Source organism: Callospermophilus lateralis, chromosome 12 (genome assembly GCF_048772815.1).
Source record: "Callospermophilus lateralis isolate mCalLat2 chromosome 12, mCalLat2.hap1, whole genome shotgun sequence".
Lineage (NCBI taxonomy): Eukaryota > Metazoa > Chordata > Mammalia > Rodentia > Sciuridae > Callospermophilus > Callospermophilus lateralis.
The window spans coordinates 31,113,273-31,134,026 of NC_135316.1; the positions used below are offsets into that span (position 1 = coordinate 31,113,273).

General features: G+C 36.7%; 1 protein-coding gene across 3 annotated transcripts; it reads right to left on the reverse strand.

Annotated features, from left to right (window-relative positions):
- Positions 1 to 9,714: 9,714 nt before the first annotated feature.
- Positions 9,715 to 19,569, reverse strand: Rnf6 (ring finger protein 6). 3 transcript variants are annotated; one of them, XM_076872277.1, is made up of 6 exons: positions 19,176 to 19,569; positions 18,409 to 18,491; positions 16,576 to 16,786; positions 15,674 to 15,769; positions 12,768 to 12,886; positions 11,877 to 12,078 (listed from the first exon to the last, which is right to left on the reverse strand). In XM_076872277.1, the coding sequence occupies exons 3-6, from the start codon at positions 16,766 to 16,768 to the stop codon at positions 11,956 to 11,958; spliced, it is 531 nt and encodes a 176-aa protein (XP_076728392.1). In that variant the 5' UTR covers positions 16,769 to 16,786; positions 18,409 to 18,491; positions 19,176 to 19,569; the 3' UTR covers positions 11,877 to 11,955. The 3 variants fall into 3 exon arrangements, with proteins under 3 accessions (XP_076728389.1, XP_076728390.1, XP_076728392.1); XM_076872274.1 differs by having other exon boundaries at positions 9,715 to 12,886; positions 19,176 to 19,564; XM_076872275.1 differs by lacking the exon at positions 19,176 to 19,569 and adding an exon at positions 18,956 to 19,037 and having other exon boundaries at positions 9,715 to 12,886.
- Positions 19,570 to 20,754: the final 1,185 nt, after the last annotated feature.

A 20,754-nucleotide genomic window follows, 5' to 3' on the forward strand; every position in this document is an offset into this window, starting at 1 on the left:
GTGTTGCATCTCTGACCATTTACTCTGAACCAGTAAAGGTTCACTGATTTTAAGGACATGTGATTAGATTAGGCCCACTGTTTTGGTTTTGGTTTTTGGAAGGAAAAATAGAAACTGTACCACACCAGCAGATACTGTGAACAAACCAAGAACAAACCTTACCTCAAGGCTAAAGCCAATGATCCCAAAATTGGACATGAGTCAGCAACAAAAGTGTTTTACTAATTAAATTCCTGACTGGATGAAGTGCTTATAATACTTTGTTGATATTTATGAAGCACTTTTTTAAAAAATCTATTTTAGTTGTAGATGGAAACAATACCTTTAATTTATATTTATGTGGTGCTGAGGATTGAACCCAGTGCCTCACACATGCCAGATGAGTGCACTACCACTGAGCCACAACCCCAGCCCCTTATGAAGCACTTAAAACAATGTGCCAGGGACACTTAGTGTATGTGTGCACTCTCCCGTTTAAACCTACTTGGTAGGTGCTATTGTTCATATTTTACAAATGAGACTGGTGGCCAGAAAATTAAAGTTTTTCTTGGTTGTTAGGGGTACCAGGGGATTGAACTCAGGGGCACTCAACCACTGAACCACATCCTCGGCCCTATTTTGTATTTTTTTAAAATATTTTTTAGTTGTCAATGGACCTTTATTTTTTATTTATTTATATGTGGTGCTGAGAATTGAACCCAGTGCCTCACACATGCTAGGCAAGCGCTCTAACACTGAGCCACAATCCCAGCCCCTATTTTGTATTGTTATTTAGAAACAGGGTTTCACTGAGTTGCTTAGCACCTTGCTTTTGCTAAGGCTGGTTTTGAACTCGTGATCCTCCTGTCTCAACCTCCCAAGCTTCTGGGATTACAGGCATGTGCCACCTCACCCAGCTAAAATTAAGGTTTTTGCATGAGGCCCCCTGAGCCATTATGTGGCAAATTTGGAATATGAGCTGACATCTGTCACCAAAGTCTGTGTTTTTAATCATTATAATTGCCTCTCAGAGCATTCTGCTCACATGGAGTGCTGGTTGCAGATCTGGCTTTGGCCACAGGGTTTGCAAACCTTAAGAGGATTCAAAGGCCAGCAGTGAAGAAATAGGATTTAACCTGAAGAAGAAAACACTGAAATGCAGCCAGGTGCAGTGGTGCATGCCTGTATTCCCAGAGACTCAGGAGACTGAGGCAGGAGGATCACAATTGAGACAGCCTCAGCAATTTAGGGAGGCCTTAAACAACTTAGCAAGACCCTGTCTCAAATTTAAAACAATAAATAAATGAATAAAAAGGACTGGGAATGTAGCTCAGTGGTGAAGTGTTCTTTGTAATAATACACATATATCTATGTGCATGTGTTACATTTCATAATTTATAACTTCTCTACCTATAAACACCTGTATATTTGGAGTATTTTTTTAAATAACTTGTTACTGGAAGTAATGTGCAATCAAAATAGTTTAAAGGCTATGTTTCTAAATTTGTTTCATTTAGGCCAATCTATGAACTTGCATTTCTCAAAATCAAAGGTCTGTAATCACATCTCTGAAAAGTTCTTTCCTCCCTTATATTCAGTATATATTTAGAGAATATCCACTATGTCCCAGCTCCTGCTAGGATTTGAAAATACAAAAAAGAAGCCAGGCATGGTGGCATACACCTGTAATCCCAGTGATTTTGGAGGCTGAGGCAGTAGATAACAAGTTCAATGATAGCCTCAGCAATTTATTGAGATGCTGTCTCAAAATAAAAAAAAAAAATAAAAAGGTCTGGAGATGTAGCTCAGTGGTAAAACACCCCTGGGTTCAATTCCCAGTACCAAAAACTAAAAAGCTGAGATGCAAATCACAGCAATCTTAGCTTATCTGATGGCAATTAGGATCAAGGAATAAAGGATTCAGAGTAAACCAAAATTGAATTGAGATTCTTCTAGAAGTACATGCTGCTAAATATGGGTGGCAGTTATGAAGGCACACCACTTAAAAGAGCATAATGGACTAGTAGACTTCAGTTGCCACACTATTGCATCAGCCTCAGTACTCAAACCCAAACTTTCCTGCCCCTTAGCCAGGGACTAAGCATGTAAGGTAGTCCTGGAACTGGGCCATTTCTGCCCAGAGAAGAACTCCTTTGTCAGTCTGAAGGACTCCCTACCTGAGACTCTCAGAACTCACTCCAGGCAGAAGCTTTTCCTATCTAAGCCTCCTTCCTTCCCTTTCTTCTCTCAAACATGTCAGATCTACATAATGACCTGGAGGTCCTTACCTACTCCTGTTCCCTCCCCATTTATCCTTAAATATCCCTGTGTTTCCACAATCTATCTCTTGAATGTATAATTTTGTCTTGGTGCTGCTTCTCAGAGACCTAAATTGACACAATATTGAATGTGTGATGAAAAGGAAATAACAGTTTTGGTCTTCATAAGCAGGCTTAGCAATTAACTGAATGATAATTTTTAAGTGCTGGTTCCTGAGAATCTAAGAGGATGTGCTTTTCACAGTCCATCTTTTACACCTGAGTCTAGGAGTCCAAGTTTACTTTAGTGTTTAAATATAACAGGTTAAATGTTCCTAGTTTATTTTAGTGTTTTAAGTCACTATAATAAGGGCCTAAGAAATATGGCCTGAAGGTATTCATCTGATGGAAAATGAGAAATGCCTGAAATGGTATACTTACCACCCCTGCCATCATCTCTGATCTGCAACCTGCAATGCTATGACATTGGCAATTAAAATTACTTCAGGAGCCTGCAACTTCCCAAGCCAGCTGTGGGAGTGTTCTCAGAGACCAATGATGAATCAGCTCAAACTCCTCCAAAGCCCTAAAAAACCAGATAGCTCATGGCTCATAATATTTGTCCTAAATACATTAGAAGTTTTTTGCTATATTGATCTTGAATCATTAGCCTTGTAAGACCAACAATTATACATCTTCTGGCAATGAACACACAGAGTCAGAATTTTGAAAAAAATTTTGTAGATAATAAAGACATTAAAAACAAAATACAACATTATTTTGCCTTGCTTCTAAACAGCAAGGTTATGACCTTAGGTAAATTATTTAAGTTCTCTACGTAATTCTGAGAATTGTTGGTGTTGAGACTTTACATTATACAATCACTGAAATTGTAATCCTCAGTTAAGGGGTCAAAGTTATTCTTTGTTTCTCAGGAGGACTGGTCTAGTTCAGAAAATACCTTTCCATAGGGATATGGTACAGTTTCCTTAGGTGCCTGTGGTAATTGTCCCTCTCAGTACATTTGGTCAAGATAGTGAAGAGAACAAACTATTTAAAGAGCTCCATGGTGATGTCATGTTGAATAAGGTGTTTGCTAATACCAGCACACAAACAACTCTGCTATCACTCACAGGATGAACACTCTTTAAAATTAAATCTAAATCCTCTTTCTTTGCCAAACAAAAGTCAGAACACAGTTAATGGTGAGACACATACACTATTATTCTGTAATGGCTTAACAAGGCCCTGGCAGTCACCAGGCCCCTTTCTCAATCTTGCTTTCTCCCCACACATGGTTAGCCTGGCTGTAGGTCCTTTAGCACAGAGTGGGAAGGTTCCTCCCCCACTGGCTGGAGACTTAGCAAAGAGATTAGATGTAATCAATGAGAGACAAGACAGATCACACACAACCAAAGCCACTCTTTGCCAGGCAGAGAGGCCCGAGTCAAAGATTTCAACCTTGGTATACCCATGGTGGCAGGTAGACACAATGTGTTTAGTAGGAGGATAAAGACAGGCAAATTTGAAATTGGAAAAAGGCAAGCTTCACAGTCTCAAGCACTCTCATTCAAGATAAACTCTTAAAATTATTTCTTCAGGCCAGCTGCATTGTCACATGCCTGAAATCCCAGCGAATCACGAAACTTGAGATGGGAGGATCAGAAGTTCAAGGCCAACCTCAGCAACTTAGCAAGGCCCTTGTAACTTATGGAAACCCTGTCTCAAAACAGAAAAAAGACTAGGGATGTAGCTCAGCTGTAAAGCACCCTTGGGTTCAATCCCCAGTATAAAACAAAAACAAAAACAAAAAGATGTATTTCTTAAATTTCACATCATTCTATTTGTTAATTTGCAGGACTATTAGATTTTTCTGCTTTTGCTGAACTTGAATAGTGTTTACATAACCTTGTGGGTTATACAAATTTTTGTGGGCTGGTCTGGGAGATTTTCCTCTATTACCTCAAACCACAGGCATGGTATTATTTATATTATAACAGGTTGAATGTTCCTAGTTTATTTTAGTGTTTCAAGTCACTGTAATAAGGGCCTTAAAAACACATTCTTACAAAAAAAATCTTACAAAGTTCTAATGTATAAGCTAGCTGTAAGCAGAGTCTACATATACACTGAAACTCCTATGCATTTGCTCATTAAAAGTTTATTTTGCAATCTGTATACGGGGTAAAAACGGGAGTTCATATCCCACTTGAATCAAAGTGTGAAATATGATATATCAAGAACTATGTAATGTTTTGAACAACCAAAAATAAAAATTAATTTAAAAAAAAGTTTATTTTGTGACCTAGTAATGTATATAGCATTGTGCTGAGGATAACTTCAAAGAATTCACAGTTTCTTGTAGAAGACAAAGTAAGACAAAATTCATATGGGGACATTGGGGGGGACCACAGTGTGATTTTCATGACCCTCAATACTTTTGAGTCCTTTTCCCCTTACAAAATATTAAAAATCATATATTACAACTGTGCCTATATTCAGATAAATAGAATCCAAGCTGTATTATATTCTCTTTAGATATGTAACTAGTTTTAAAAGAAATTAAAACATTTCATGGACCCTCTATGTATTATAGGCTCTGGGTACTGCACCTACTATGCCCAATAGATAAGTCGACCCTGGAGATGAGGATTTGCAGAAGTGATACTTGAGAAAACGATTATTACCAGAAAAGAGGGGAAAGATCATTTTAGGAAGAGAAGGCATGGACAAAATCTTAAACTTATGAATGTTAAGGTAAGAGGTCCCATGAGGGACCCTAATTGGTAAAAATGAATTTGGAAAAGGTAGCAGAAGCCAAAATATGAAGAATTTTGTCTGCTATTCTAAGAACAATGAGGAATTGACAGAGATATCTGTGGAGTGACATGTCTAAATCTGTCTGATTAGACCAATTCTTCCAGACCTTTTGATCTCACCTTTAATTCCTCCTGTCCTGATATCCTATTTAAATTCATTTTTCCTCTTTTAAGGCTTATCAGTGTTTGATCACAATTTTGTATTTGACCTTTGATCTGGAGAAATATTGCAGACAGTAGCTGCTTCCCATATCTGAGTTGGATGATTTGTTGTATATTGGATGGGTAGTCAAGTACTAGAACTTCTGCCTCTTTCCTCCTTATCTCTCATTGATCACCTGTGTCCTTTAACACTTAGTCATGAATATGAAGAACTCCTGTTGCTTATTCTGGCCCCTGGAACCTAGCCAATCCTACCTGATCTCCACATAGGTTGGGGGCAGTGTAGTTAAGACCTTTCTGCTGTGAACTGGTGAATAGTAAAGGTATTGGCTGAGAGCGAAAAAGAAGGTGGGAAACAGTTTGGAGAAAGATAGTTATTTCAATTCTGCATATATTAAATCCGAGCTTCTACAGGGATAGCCTAGACATTAACCAAAGCAATCACAATATGGTCCTAGAATTTAGGAGAATGCTCTGAGCTAGGAAGAGAGAGATGTGTAGCGAAAAAAATTTACATAGCAAGCTTTACCCTACGCTTTGAAAGGCCTGCTTGCTAGGTTGGTCCTTGGCTTGCACATAGGAACTTTGGGGGAGTGTTTCCACCATTCCCCAACTTTTAAGTAGGTCCACTGTACCTACACAGTGCAAACAATATGGTTTATGCTGACCACCTGCTTTCAGGGAGTCTGGAATTTTGGTACTTGCTAAGTAGAGGGTACCTTTGTGACTAGCACCCAATAAAAAGCCTTGGGCACCAAGTCTGCAATGAGCTTTTCTAGTTCAGAACACTTCTTCTATATTGTCACAATTTGTGCTAGAGGAATTAAGTATGTCAAACTTGACTTTGTTGGGACGGGACTCTAGGAAGTTTGCCAGGTTTCCTCCAGACTTATTTTCATGAACCATTCCCTTTGCTGATTATGCTTATATCCTTTCCCTGTAATAAATCCCAGCTGTAAGTACAATGACACATGGATTCCTGAGTTCTAATAAATCATCCAACCTGGGGGTAGACTTAGAGACTCACAAAATGGATATTTTGATTCTAATCAATTAGTTTTGATAAAATCCATAAAAGACTAATCAATATCATACTAACAGCAGGAACACCTACAACTCGGTGCTGGGAATAAAAATGTAATTGAACCTTTGCCAAGTTGCATGGTTGCAGTAGGCTGGCCAGATAACCTGATTCCAATTTGCTAAGAGCAAAAATATCATTTTGCCTGAGTACAGAAGTGAAGATAGACAAAAGTGCCTATAGACAAAAGTGAAGATTCCTAATTCCTATTGCAAAGTGCACTGTTCTGAAATCCAGTCAAAGAACAAAGGTGACAGTCAAGGGAAGAGTAAAAAAAAAAAAAAAAAAAAAAAAAAAATGCTCCTAACTATGACAGAAGCAAACTCTACTTAGTTAAAAGTTAGTATGGTAGAAAGATATTCCCTTAAAAAAAAAAAAAACACGACAGCAGTTGCAACAAAGATGTTGTGAGGGCCATGACTATTATTTTACCAAATTAAGAACAGTACAAAATTTCTGGCGTTGGATATAAGACCCAAATAAAATTTATGGAGAACTAATATTGTATGCTGTACAAAGGGCCTATGATTGATTGTTCAACAGTATGGCAGATCCTACAGCAAGCACTAACATCAACACTATAAGATGAAATCATTCACTAGCATCCCCTTGAAGGACTGCCCACTGTTGCTACCACCAGCATCAATAGGGAAACCTTCCCTTAGTGTCTTTCTGAAGGTAGCTCTAACTCAGGTACTAAGCCAGACAGGTTGGCTGGCCAAGCAATTTACTCTATATGCAGATAAGTTTGTCAAAGAGAGAATGCTTAGGAGACTCACTATTTCTAATATTCATCTTGCTAAACTTGCTCAGCAACATATGATATTCATTCAATACCAGTAATCAGTGATCACACTTCTTTCTCTTTTTTTGGTCTGATTCTTATTTCACATCACTAATTCAGGTAGATAGAAACTTTTTTATTATTTGTATCATAAATTGCAGGATAGTGAGGAATCATAATTAAACCTGACCAAATCCAAGCTAATAGAAGAATGGATGCCACCCAAAGAATCTGGACTCAAGAATGGCTAAATCATGCCACTTCACAACACAGATTTTGCATTGTTTCTTGATGGGAAAATGCAAACATGTTTGAATTATACAAAAGACAGTTGGATTAGAATTAAACAGAGCATTTTACATTTAAATGTATGAGAAGGAGCAGTGTATAACATATCGGGCAGCCAAGAGGTTACTCTATCTTCAAATGATTTTCCAAAGGAAATGGGATAATACTACAAAAAAAAAGAAAAAAATTGGGGCCAATTCAATTTTCATATATTTAATACTCAAAGCAAAACTTGTTTAAAAATAATTATGAATCCACAATTATCATAAGCAAATATACTCAGGGACTAACATGCATACTGACAACTCACAATCTGTCTCAAGAGACTGAGGAAAAATCACCATTGATATTCTTCACCATGTCCTTTGGAACACAGAATGATGATCTGGCTTCCTAGGAAATAATTTTTCTTTCTTTTTTTTTTTTTTTTGGCACCAGGAATTGAATCCAAGGAGTGCCCTACCACTGAATTACATCCACAGGCCTTTTTGTTTCAGACAAGATGTCACTGAATTGCTGAGGCTGATCTCAAACTTACAATCCTCCTGCTTCAGCCTTCCCAGATGCTGGGATTACAGGTGTGTGCCACCACACCCGGCTAGGAAATTATTTTCTAACAGATGCTCACCAATGCTATACAAGATAAGGGAAAGATCTCAAATGAGCCTGCTGCCATTGCAAAGGAATACCTATTACCTCCTTCATGCAAAGGGCTGTTTCTACAGTTTTCTACTCCCCTGGCCAGAGATTATTCAAATGGAGAAACGCTAGATTAAAAGTTTTATGCGGGAGTAATATGAATTAAAAAAAAGTCTCAGACTCATCTTATTAACTCTGGTCCTTAACACAGCATCTTTACATGCCCCATTCCATCTCCTTTCTGGATACATCTTTATGATCCAGATTTTGTTTTATACCTTTCAGAAGTAATATTTCTCTCTTCTTTTATGAATAAGACAGGATTATTTGCTTGTGGAAATCAGAGTAATTACAGAGATATGATATAACAAAGTTATAAAATTAGAAAAGAATCTTTAGGAAGAAGTAAATGAGACTGAAAATTTCCCGAGGCATTTCTGCTTCTCCAGAATGCCATGTAGTGGGAAAAGCACTAGCTTTGCAGGTAATGATTGTGTGGTAACTGTTTCTTTTTAAGTCTGCTAGTTACTATACTAAGTGGCAATAACATCAAGGATATCTTGGGAGATTATGAATTCATGCTAGAGGTTAGAAGGAAAATAACAAGTAAAGGTCCTAATAATGCTAGCTGAAAATAGAAAAATCTGGAAAACAAGAAAATACGGTAAAAGGATGTACTTCCTTGGGAGAGCAGCTGAGAAGCTGGTAATCTCAAAATAGGAGTTTGCAAGACAGACACACTATAAGAACAAGTTCTATGGACCTGACATGGAACATAATATATTCAAATGATGCATTTCAAACCGTTTGTTCACTTCTATATTAGAACCACAAAGAATACAATCATTGCTAAATAGAAGCTATGAATAGATGAATGGGCCTTTGTATTTACCAGCCTTGGTTTATTGGGAAACGAATGAATGTATTAAAGAGAACCCTTCTTTTTCTCAACTGGAATACCAATTTACTGATGCTTTAAGGTAATTTTAAGGTAATTTTTCCATATAGTACACTTCCTAGTTGTTTCAAGTGCCTGTTTGAGACATCTTATCATGCTAGCAGCACTATTATATCTTCCTCTCCGACGCCCCCCCCAATCATCCTTATAGAGCTAAGGATCAAAACCAAGACTTCGCCCATGCTTTACCACTGAGCTACATCCCCCGTTCTGCTTTATCATTTCTTGCAAAAGACTATGTCAAACAAAGAATAAATGTAGTTTTTTCCTTTATCCCTACTTTTTTTCATTGCCCAAGGAATACTCCATAGAACAATAAATGCTGGATTTAGGCTTCCATCATATTAGGTACACTGAAATTTGTGAGAGTGTATGAATTATTTACATATTTTTCTTTAAAAAAATGAGACAGGGTTTTTTGGGGGGACAGGGTCTCACTATGTTGCCCAGGCTGGTCTTCAACTCATATGCTTAAACCACACTCCTGTCAACCTCCCAAGTAGCTGGCACCACCACACCTCTTAAACTGGCATACTTTGCAACTGATTTATATCATTGCCTTCTCCTCCACTCAGGTGGTTCTCTCTTCCTCTGTGAATATGATTATCTCTTCATACTACAGTAGGGATCAAATGCCTTTTTCCAAGAACATTTTCATACCCTTCTCTTTTCTTCCAGTTTCCACTGTCATCACTCTGTTAGGTAACTGATAATGATGATAACTGGTAATAAAAATGATAATGATGTCTTATTACAATAGTTCTTTTATTGGTTTCTTTGTTTCTCATTTCTCTCCATTCCATTGTGTTCTGTTTGCTGTAATAGAGCAATTCCTTCTGAAACATGAAAATGATCTCATCATTTCCCACTACAATCATCAAGGGACAAGTATAACCATCTAACACATTGTTCATAAGCAAACATGAAAGTAAGAACAGTAATTTATGTTATCAATTGATCTTTGACTTCTAAGAGCAAATACATCTTTTCCATGAAGACAGGGACTTCTGTCCATCTAGCAACTGAAGAATCCACAACACCTGCTTGGCACCCAGTAAGAAATAAATATTTGGAGAGTGAATAAGCTACAGTGGAGCATAGGAAAAAATAATTCACATTCAGTCTTTGTTTTAATATTTATTGGTAGAAATAGATCTTCAATGCATACTTTGTGTTTATAGAAATTCTACATTCTCTTAAGGTTTCTTCTTGTTTTCTTTGGAGTTTTTTGACCTCCGAGTGAACTTAACATTTTATCTATGCATTTAATTCTTTATAATAGACTTTTTTAAAATCTAAATTTGAAAAAACCATGCATCTTGTATACCTTATACTTAATCCAAAGAATTATTTGCACTTCCAAAAAAGTCACAAAAAGGCTGAACTCAAGTTAAATAATCTATATGACCTAAATTTTCCATGTCCCATTCCTGAATAAAAAATACTTGTTCAGTATTACATATTGCTTGCTATCTAGTAAGTCAGATTGTCAGAGACGCTTCAGTAAATTATCTTTACTTCAGAATTATATCTTAATCTTCTCAGAGATGATCTTGTCAATAGTAAACATTGTGCCATATGTAGTTTTAGTCCAAAAGCTTAAATAAGAATCAAACTTGTAGTTTTTAGACTGGACATTTTAATCTTAAAATTATATATCTATCTATGTATATATATATACACAAGGTATACTGTGTATTAAATTATCATTTCAAGTAACTTAAATATTTATATTTAGCAAACATTCAGCCAAACATTCTTTCAAAGGCTAAGACACCAATGTCTTGACTTAGCACTAAGCCTATGAAACTTGAAAATCCAAGAAAAGTCTGCTATAGTATTAACAATAAGACTGATTTTCAACTTACTGAATTGTGCAGATACAAAAGTGCTTAGCATGACAAAATTACCAAAATAAAAACATTTTAAAGGTTATTTGGTTCTAGCAATATTAACTATTCTGGACTTTTGGATAATTTAACATTTGCATTTTAAATTTCATATAAATTTCCTCTTTTTAACAAGTTAAAAAAGCACACAAAAAATAGTTCAAACTATAATCTGTTATTTTTCATCCTGGTTAGCTCATCACAAATAACTCAACAAAAGAATGCTTCAATAGTCATCTCTATTAAAATACAATATTTGAATAGATCCCATCATTTCACCCATTATTTGCTATGCCGGATCCTAAAACAGGCTGCCGACAGATTGGACAAGTGCAATTCTCTGAGAGCCATCGGTCAATACAATGAATGTGAAATTCATGCATGCAAGGTAATTGCCTGAGCTTGTTTCCAGTTACATAGTCACTGATACAAACACTACAGATTTTACCTAGTTCACTATCAATACCATTATGCTCATAGTTCCGGGTGGAAAGATTGTCTATCTGCTCTTTGGTTAAACCACGTATTCGATCATCATCATCACCTTCGTTTAGTAAAAAGAAATGAGCAAGGCGAAGAATAGGTAGTGTTCCAGTTTCAACTAAATTGTTTGAATTTCGCAACTGCCTGCCTCCTCTACTGTCACTGTTTTGAGTCTGAGGCTGGGTGGTCTCATTTTCAGCTTGCATTTCAGTGCTGTCTTCTTGGGCTTCCCTGTCTTGAGAGGAACCTTCACTGAGCTGGCTGTTTTCATTAACTGTACCTAAGTTAGTCAGTTCTGAATGCATCTCTGGTAAATTCTGAACATTTCTCTGAATCTCTGACTCAGACTCAGCCTCCATTAAAGAACTCAATTCTCCAAACCCAGTCATGATCTGCCTTAAAATAGACCGAAGAGCCACTGAGGATGGCTCAACAAGCTCATTCTCAGAAATCCTCCGAAGAGGAACTGTTATGGTACTAACATAGGTTCGAATACCTGACCGCTCTAAACGAGAAATAGTTCGGCGAAAGCCCCCACTATTGCTTTCAACAGTGACTGTATTTTCTGCTAGCCCTACTCTAGAGCGGGTTCTATTTGCAATGCTATCCCGATCTCTATTTTCTCCAGGACGAATTCTCCTCACTTGAAGATCCAGTGTGATTGTTGGATGTCGTCGTACAGCAGTTGAGGATCTGCTGGATTCTTCTCCTTCTTCTACTGTTATTCTTGACACAAGTCTTGAATTAGAGAATGGGGCACTTACAGTACCTCTGCGTTCTCTATCTTGCTCTACAAAGACCCGAGTTATACCTCTCCTCCTCACAGACCTTCTAATTGTTTGCTGCAAAGGTCTACTTTCCCTTTGGGAATTATGATAAGCAGTGCCACTCTGTCTCTGAATTGGTGAACGGCTTCGACTGCTGAAAGCAGACCGTAATCTTATTGGCTCTAATCTTTGGTTTGTATTTCTCACTGTGACATTAGTTCTAGCTCCATTTTCCCAAACATGTGCTGCTCCAAATCTCTGCCCCTCCCTTTGCCTGAGTTCACTACCACCTGATTGGTTTGGGTGATTACTAAAATTAGCACTAGTTCTAGGAATGCCAACTGCCCGCCCAATTCTATTCCTTAACCTTCCCAGTGTTGAAAGTGATCCTTCAACTAAATTCTGCCCCCTTGAACCAAGCCTTGCCCTTGTAATGGTGGAACTATTACCACTGAAATCCATGGAGGTTTGGCTTCTTGTTCGCCTAGCCACAGGACTAGTTGATCTTTCTTGCCTATTGCTAGTACGATCCCTGCTAATATCTGAAAGTGGAATGCCTGTATAATCTTCTCCATTAATTTCAAATCCTCTATTCTCATGATTTATGTGGATTTCCAGACTAAACCGAAACTCTCCACTGTTTGGGTTTGTTCGACTCACAGCTCTCCAAGTTTGGTTCCCATTTTGTCCACTTCGAGTTGCATTTCCTGTGCGACGAAAGGTGTTCAACCATTCTAGCAGAGAATCTTCATTTGAACTTTCTCGAGGGACTTCTGAGTCTGGAAAGCAAATCAAATCAACTTCAGATCCAACTCCTAAAATCTGTCCTTAGGTCTTTTTTAAAAACTTACAAGAAAATTAGTTTGTACTAAAAGTATATACTATAAGCATATTATAAAAATAGTAATACTAGGGGTGGGGTTGTGGCTCAGTGGTAGAGCACTTGCCTCACACATGTGAGGCACTGGGTTCTATCCTCAGCACCACATAAAAACAAATAAAATAAAGGTATTGTGTACATCTACAACTAAAAATATTTTTAAAAATAGTAATACTATTTATGTAATTACAAAACTTCAAATACTATTTATTCAAAGTTGGAGAAATTCCCATACCTGCTTTCTGTTTGTGGCAAAATATTCAAATGAGAAATATATCCAATACCAAAAGTGTACATTTAAACTTTTTTACTTCATGTACTAATATTAATAAAATACATTGGCAAACTTTATGTAAAACTCATCCTGTTATCTGTGAAATCTTTCTTTTAAAGCCAACTAAATCAACATTTTTGCAACTAAATCAACATTTTTGCAACTAAGTATTTTTGTAGCCTTAGGAATTTTATATCTCAGGAAGTGCCAAAAAACATACATTCAAGAAGAAATCTAGCTTTCCAAACATAATATTAGAACCACATTAGTTGTCTTTGTGTGAAACTGGAAGACTGTAGCAAATTACTGAAGTTCTCTATGGATGTATTCTTGTCTATAAATTAGAACTAATAATAGTATCAATCTCATGAGGTTATCGTTAGGATAAAATAAGACAATGTATATAAAATTATTAGTACAATACCTGGCATACAAGAAGCACTCAATAAATGTCAGCTGTTATACATAATAAAATGCATTCTCGGGCTGGGGTTGTGGCTCAGTGGTAGAGCGCTCGCCTAGCATGCACGAGGCACTGGGTTTAATCCTCAGCACCACATAAATGTAAAATAAAGATATTGTATCCACCTAAAACTAAAAAATAAATATAAAAAAAATAAAACAATAAAATAAAATGCATTCTCTATTCATTTAGAAAGTAAGCTTCATGAAGACGAAGTTTTACTTTTTTTAGTTACTGTTAAATCCTCAGCCTCCACAATAGTATGTGGTACCAAACTCCTAATTAATATTATTGAATAAATCAATTTAGAAATCACTGTGTCCCAGATAAGCTTCTTTGACAATAATATAGTCACTGTGCCACACTTACTTTTCCATTTGTTACCAGTAAATTATATAAAGCATAAAACTCAATGAAAAGTATTCTGGCATACATTACCTTTACAGATTTCAACTTTAAAGTTTGTTCTACTAAAAAGTAGCTATTAAATGAGATTTCTTAGGTTTATTTCATTACTTCAGTCTCTTTCATAAACATTTTTTAAGTGTTGAAGCTAGAGGTATTAATAAACTGTTGGTGACAATAAAATAAGTGGCAATCTTGGGCATATTCTAAAGATGATGAAGTATTTTACATTGAATGAGTATAGTTTTGAATAAAATATATTCAAAAGACCAATATTAAAATTTCTATCAATGTAGTACTATTTACATATTAAATACAAAGGAGAAAATGGGTTAATATAAAATTTTCATTTTGGTCTGGAAAAGGATGTAAGTAAAGGCAAGCAAACATTAATCATTCTAAATGTTACCTCCTTCTCTGATTAACTAGAATGTGTTAATGACAACATGTGTGGAAGAGGTCACTAATTACCTACTAACTCTATCCTACTCTTCTTACATTGTAAATACATTGTGAATGGGCATATGACAGTCTGGCACTTAAGTGCCAGAGAAATTTAGCTGTGGTTGTGACTTAGCATGATCATACAAATAATATCCTGGATTAGCAGGATACATCTTTCTGCAATAATGGAAACATTCTGTATTTCTGCTGTCCAATACAGAAACCAGTAGCTGGTTTCTATGGGACTACAGAGTACAAAAATATAACTGAGGAACTTTATTTTAAATTTCACTTGATTTTAATTAATTTAAACTTAAATAGTCATGTGTAGCTAGTTGTTACTACTGGATAGCAGAATTATAGAACAACTCAGCTAGCTGTGTGGGGCACAGGAAGATTTGTGGAGCAAAGTTTATCTTCATTCCTTGGGCTATTAGCATAAAAAAGAAACTACTATCTATTGAGCCATTCATTGCATTTTAAGGTTTTTGAATTTGTGGGGGTTTTTTTACTAACTATAACTAATATAATGATTTTGGCATATGTGAAATTACTAACAATGAATACCTCTGGGGAGGGAGGTAAGAAATCAGGGTGTGTTTTTAATTCTATATGCTTGTATTAGTTTTTTTTTTCTTTCTATCAGAACTTTTTTTTTATAAGAAGTTTTTATATTGTGGCTTAGTATTTACTCAATAAAACAAAACAAACCAACAAATAAAATGAAAAAAGGTTTCCTAACTCTCAGAATTTCTGTATTATTCTGTACACTAGTTTTTAGAAGCTAAGCTTAGTTACATCACCATAGAAAAGGTAGTGTGTATGTTCTAATATTAAAAAGAACTGTGCTGGTAATTAATTGTATATTATTTCATATATATAAATTGCCTGAAGGCAATCTGTGTAAAACATCTTTTATTAATCTTCTGTCCCATACTGCCTAACCAGACTTCTCTGCATGTAATACATAAATATTACCTGAATGAGCATCACATTAAAACTGAAAAATATTAAAAATAAATATTATCCAGGATACAGTATTTTCATTTTGGCAGCTACTCCAATCAAGCCTGTTATTTATGGAAAGAACTCCACAGTACCTCTGTTATTTGTCCCATTTCTCAAATCAGGCTGCGATGCTAGTTGTTCCTTCACTCCATCTAACCGTTGTTGTAGTTCTTCTGATGTTATTTCTCCTGAAACAATGAAAAATTGCTTTTTAAGAATTTTAAATTACCAGTTTTTATGAAAACTCATGCAGGTTAAGACCAATTTTTAGCAACCTCTAAAGACAATGTTCTATAAATTGAAAACAGTTAAAATTTTCAACTGACACAAATATATACCAATTTGGCTGTGTCTCAATTATTACTATTTTATTAAATTTTTTAAACTAAGATTTAATTTGAATAGTTAGTACTCAATTGATATATATAAGAACCTATAAGCTATAATTAAGTACATTTTTTTTCCAGAGTTAAAAAGAAATTAAGAAGGGAGAGGTTCTCTAGAAAAAAATTCAAGTCTGTTTACTTGAATGTTACCCCAATAATTCATTATATGGGCTATCAACAATAAACATACAACATATAAATATATAAATTTCAGTTAGTTCATTTGTAAAAAACGTATGGACTTTTGGAGGGTTATCAATCTAGCTGAATACATAAATTATAACACCCCAAATGAGTTCAAATTGGATTTTAAATATTTTACTTGCATAAATATTACTTAAAATAAATAAGACTACATATGTTTAAGTTTTGCATTTGTATAATATGTCCAATATATCAAATAATCTCACCTACTTAAAAATACAGAAGCCACTGATTTTCTACTTTGTTATATTAAAAAGTTCTTAAAACTAACAAAAAATAAATAAAACAGTACACAATGTTTTGGGAGAAGAAAGTATAGAGAAGGAAAAAAAAACCCTCTCCTTAGTTTGAAATTCCTCTCTCCAATGATGAAAATGGTGTCTCCTCTTTTACCCATTCCTTACCAGGGGTGCCTAAAAGATTATGATCTCTCATTAGTCGATAATCTTCATCATTGAGTTCATTAATAAATTGATAATAGGCTTCTTCTCTATGGAGACGCTCTTGCTGCCATCTTCTCTCATTTTCACGATGATTATGGTCTTGAGATGAGGTTTCTTCACCACTATCACCTGATCTGGATCTAGACTGATTCATCCTGAGAGTCCTGGCTTCCTGTTCAAATAATATATACAAAATTCAAGGTGTTAGTTATAGACTACATATAGCCTTGCATTTTAAACTTATAGTTTTTTTTATTTTTAAATTTTACCCCCTACTCAAATACTTCATTTGCCAAACCTTGCAGAAGGAACTTATATAAAAAATGAAAAACAATTTTTATAAGATAATACACAACTGAACCTACCACTAAACTAAAGCCATTGTTTAGTCGGACAGAATTTGAGTTCAGCACATATTTCTCATTTCTCATATCTGAATACAAAAGTGATTAATTTTTTTATCTCTTTTAATTTCTAATAAAGTTGGTCTAAAAGCCCCATTTATGTTCTAAATATCTGAGTAAAATTCGTGTTAACACACAAATTTTAGGTTTGAATTATGCATGTTCTTTACTTAATAAGCAAAATTTTAGGTTTGAACTATGCATGTTCTTTACTTAATAAGCAAAGGCATTTGGGAGGGGTATAGCTTACATTTATTTCGAACAAAGTGTTCCTTCCAAAGTAAGATTCATAAATGTAATATTACTCTCACCATCGTCACTGACATTTGTTGAGGTAAAAATAATTTAGCCTAATGTATCTACTGAACAGACTTGAAGTTGATCTCCCTTTCAAAACTAACAGGAAGATTTAAAAACCAAACAGGAAATAATATACCATGCATAGCTCTGAGGACTGTGAAGAGTGCAACAGAGCCTCTGTTTCCCCATATCCAGTCTCATCCCTCAGCCTGTAATGGTTAGTCCATGGGATTTTTGAGTGCCAATTAAACTTCCAGGCTTTGCCTAAAAAAAATGCTATTTTTGGATTACATTTAATGTCATTCCTAAGAAGCTTACTTTTAAACTATAAGGAAATTAAGGGAAAAAACTGTCTCATAAATATTTTAGGATTTCTTAAGTATATCAATTTAGTAAATCAGTTATATAAAAGTTATCAGACTCACTTGAAGAAATTTTTTAAAATCCAGATGCCCAGATCTCATCCCCAACCCTTGGTTAGAATTTTCCAAGGTAGGGCCTAGGTATATCATTAAGAGCCAATCTGAGTGTTCTGTGCATGAAAAAACTATTCCTTGACAATTACTGCTCGGTCACTAAGGAGTATGTAATGCAGCACCTGACCCAATACAGGCTTAAGTTTAAATGGCTAGGCTGCCAGGGAAACAACTGTTGCAATTCAACCTCTCAAAATGTAGCAGGTATTTATTAATAAGCAAGTTGCTTTAAGTTAGCCTACAAGTCTAAACTGCTGTAAGAGTTAACAACCACCTGATTTCACATATATTTGTATGTTAAATTACAAATTCAAGACTTTTTTTTATACAGATGTAATGGTTATTACATCATCATCTAAATGAAAACTACGTTAGCACTATACAGTCAAATGCTAATTAACCACTAAAAACTCAGAATTTTCCATTCCAGAATTAACAGGATCATAACAGCAAAGAGAGAATGGTAGGTATGGCAATAAGATGAATTTTGTAATGAGCAATTTAAAAAGTTGAAACCTAACATAAAATCAAGCCACACTATTATTATTCAAAACCTAAGAGCTTCTTCTCAAAGATAATATTCTGGTACAATTAACCACAATTAAAGTGAATACCTTATTTTTCTTTCAACATGCTTTTAATATATGCAATGGTATCCATCCTTCAGTTGTTTGTGTCTTTTTTGAGAGCTGCCCATCTGAAGCAATAAAAAGAGAGTTGAATTATTCAGTAAATTGTCCCTCTGAAAGCCAGGAACACCTGGTAGTTATCTCCCAACTCTGCTGCAAAGCTAAAGCAAATTCTCCAGTGGATTTTGTTATACAATCATCTAGAAAATTGGATCCCCATACAATTAGGTCATTAAAAAAAATCTCTCTCAAGGCCCTTTTTGCCCCACAACAAAATTTAGGCCTAGACTCCTACACTGTCACTGCTCCTGGGATTAGTCTCCTCCTCTCTCAAAGGCCTTCCTTCCTATCACGTTCCCATTCAGAGATAGCCAGGGTTAAGTGACTGCAGTTTACTTCTAAACCTTCACTTTCTTTCCACCCCCACCCTCAGTCCCGCTACTGGTTCTTTTCCTGGCGGTTGCGATGGAAGCTCGCGCCGGGGGACCGTCTCCACTAGAATAAACAAACTGGGCTCCGGGGCCCAACCAACCTCTTCTCAACCGAGCCTCAAGTAACGCTTCCCTTAGCGACCTAGATTCCCACAGGGAAGCAGGTGACATACGGTGCATCTGAACCAATCACCAGCTAGAGAAGTTCATTGACAGACCATTAACCAATCGGGGAATAGGTGGGTGGCCCCAAGAATGGCCTGCTTTCCGCGGCGTCTCCAGGAAGTAGTGGTGGAATCCAGAGTATTCCCCCAAGCCCACCTTTCTACGAACTGGGCGGCCGGTCTCCGGCCCAGAGAAAATTTTGCAATGGGTGGCTGTCTTCTCGAGAGTGAGAGGCCGTGGCTGGGAGCGGGAGGGACTGCCGCCGCGCCTCCAGTGGCCTCTGTGCTCTCTAATCGTCCACTGAGAGACGCCGGAAGTACGTCCCGCAGCTCGGGGTCGTCCAGCCGAAGGGGAAAATATGAAGAACGGTCGGCTTCAAGTCTTCTCACAATCTCCCACCTCCAGGCTGCCCACTCAGCGGAAGGGAGCAGCTCAGCTGCCGGGCCGCACGCAGCTCGCCGGTGCGTCTAGAAACTGTGTCCGGCGGGAGCCAACGTGCCTACGTACTGCGTTCCGCCCTTAACGCCGTTGTCACGGGACGTCTTTCCGAGTCCGAATACCCGGGTGCTCTGCGCTTCTGGCAGCGGCAGTAGCGCAAATACGCAGCCTTCTTTTCACATTTGGGAATTAACAGCCCTTCTTTTGGGCTTTGATGTCACTCATCCGCTGAGCCTGGCAAGAAAGTTGCAACCAACCATCTGTTCCTATTTCATTACTGTCCGGGGGGAATGTACTATAACCATCCTGGACCTTTCCCTGATTGCTCTCTAGGACCTGGAAATTACAAATCCTAATAAATTCTAAAGTGTTTGTATTTGGACTTTGTTTTGAAACTTCCAACATTCTTCTGTCTCCACAATCTCCGCCTCCAAGATGTGACACTTGCCAGATTTACCATTAGTTAAGATCCTGACTAGGTCTCTGCCCAGGCTAGTATAGGGCCCATTCCTGACACCCCCACTATCCAAATACTTAATCACTTGACTGTGCTCACACTGCTGTTATTCGTCATTCTTTCATTCTTTCATTGCGTTAGCTTTTGGGGAACTACAATGTCCCCATCATTATTCTGGATCCCTGGGTAACAAGAAGCAATTCTTAACATTAGGGAGCTATCATTGTAATAGGGGTAAATGGACAAGTTTTTTTCCCTTCTTCTTTTCTTTTAATCAGCATATTGATGTAGATAACAACAAAAAAAATGTATAGGTAAAGCAAAACGAGGCTCTTCAAGATTTCTCTGCTGTATACTCCTACCAATGATATCTTGGCACTCCCCAACTACTTGAAGTTCCTCAATAAGATATAGGAACTATTGAACAACCCCCTACCTTTTACCTAACTAATTTCCTCCATCTCCCAGAACTCAGCTCAAACCGCATCTTTAAAGAAATTTTCCTGATATGCCAGAAGTGTTCCCTTCACCTCACTCTAGCGCAATAGCCACACAAAAGCTTATGTTCCTTTTGTGAGCTCCCCACCCCATCTCCATGCCTCTCTCCCTCTCCCTACTCCACACTATCTCTGTCTCTCTTTCCCCTCTCTATAGGAGAAAACGCAGGCCATCATTCATGCTAGACAAGAGCTCTGCCACTGAGCTACACCCCCAACCCTGTAAATATCTCTTTTTAAAGCATTGACATTTATTTAACAAATACGGAGTCTTACTATATACTAATGCTGGTGAAAACAGCAGTAAATCAGACAAAAATATCCTCCTGGAACAAGGTCTTTG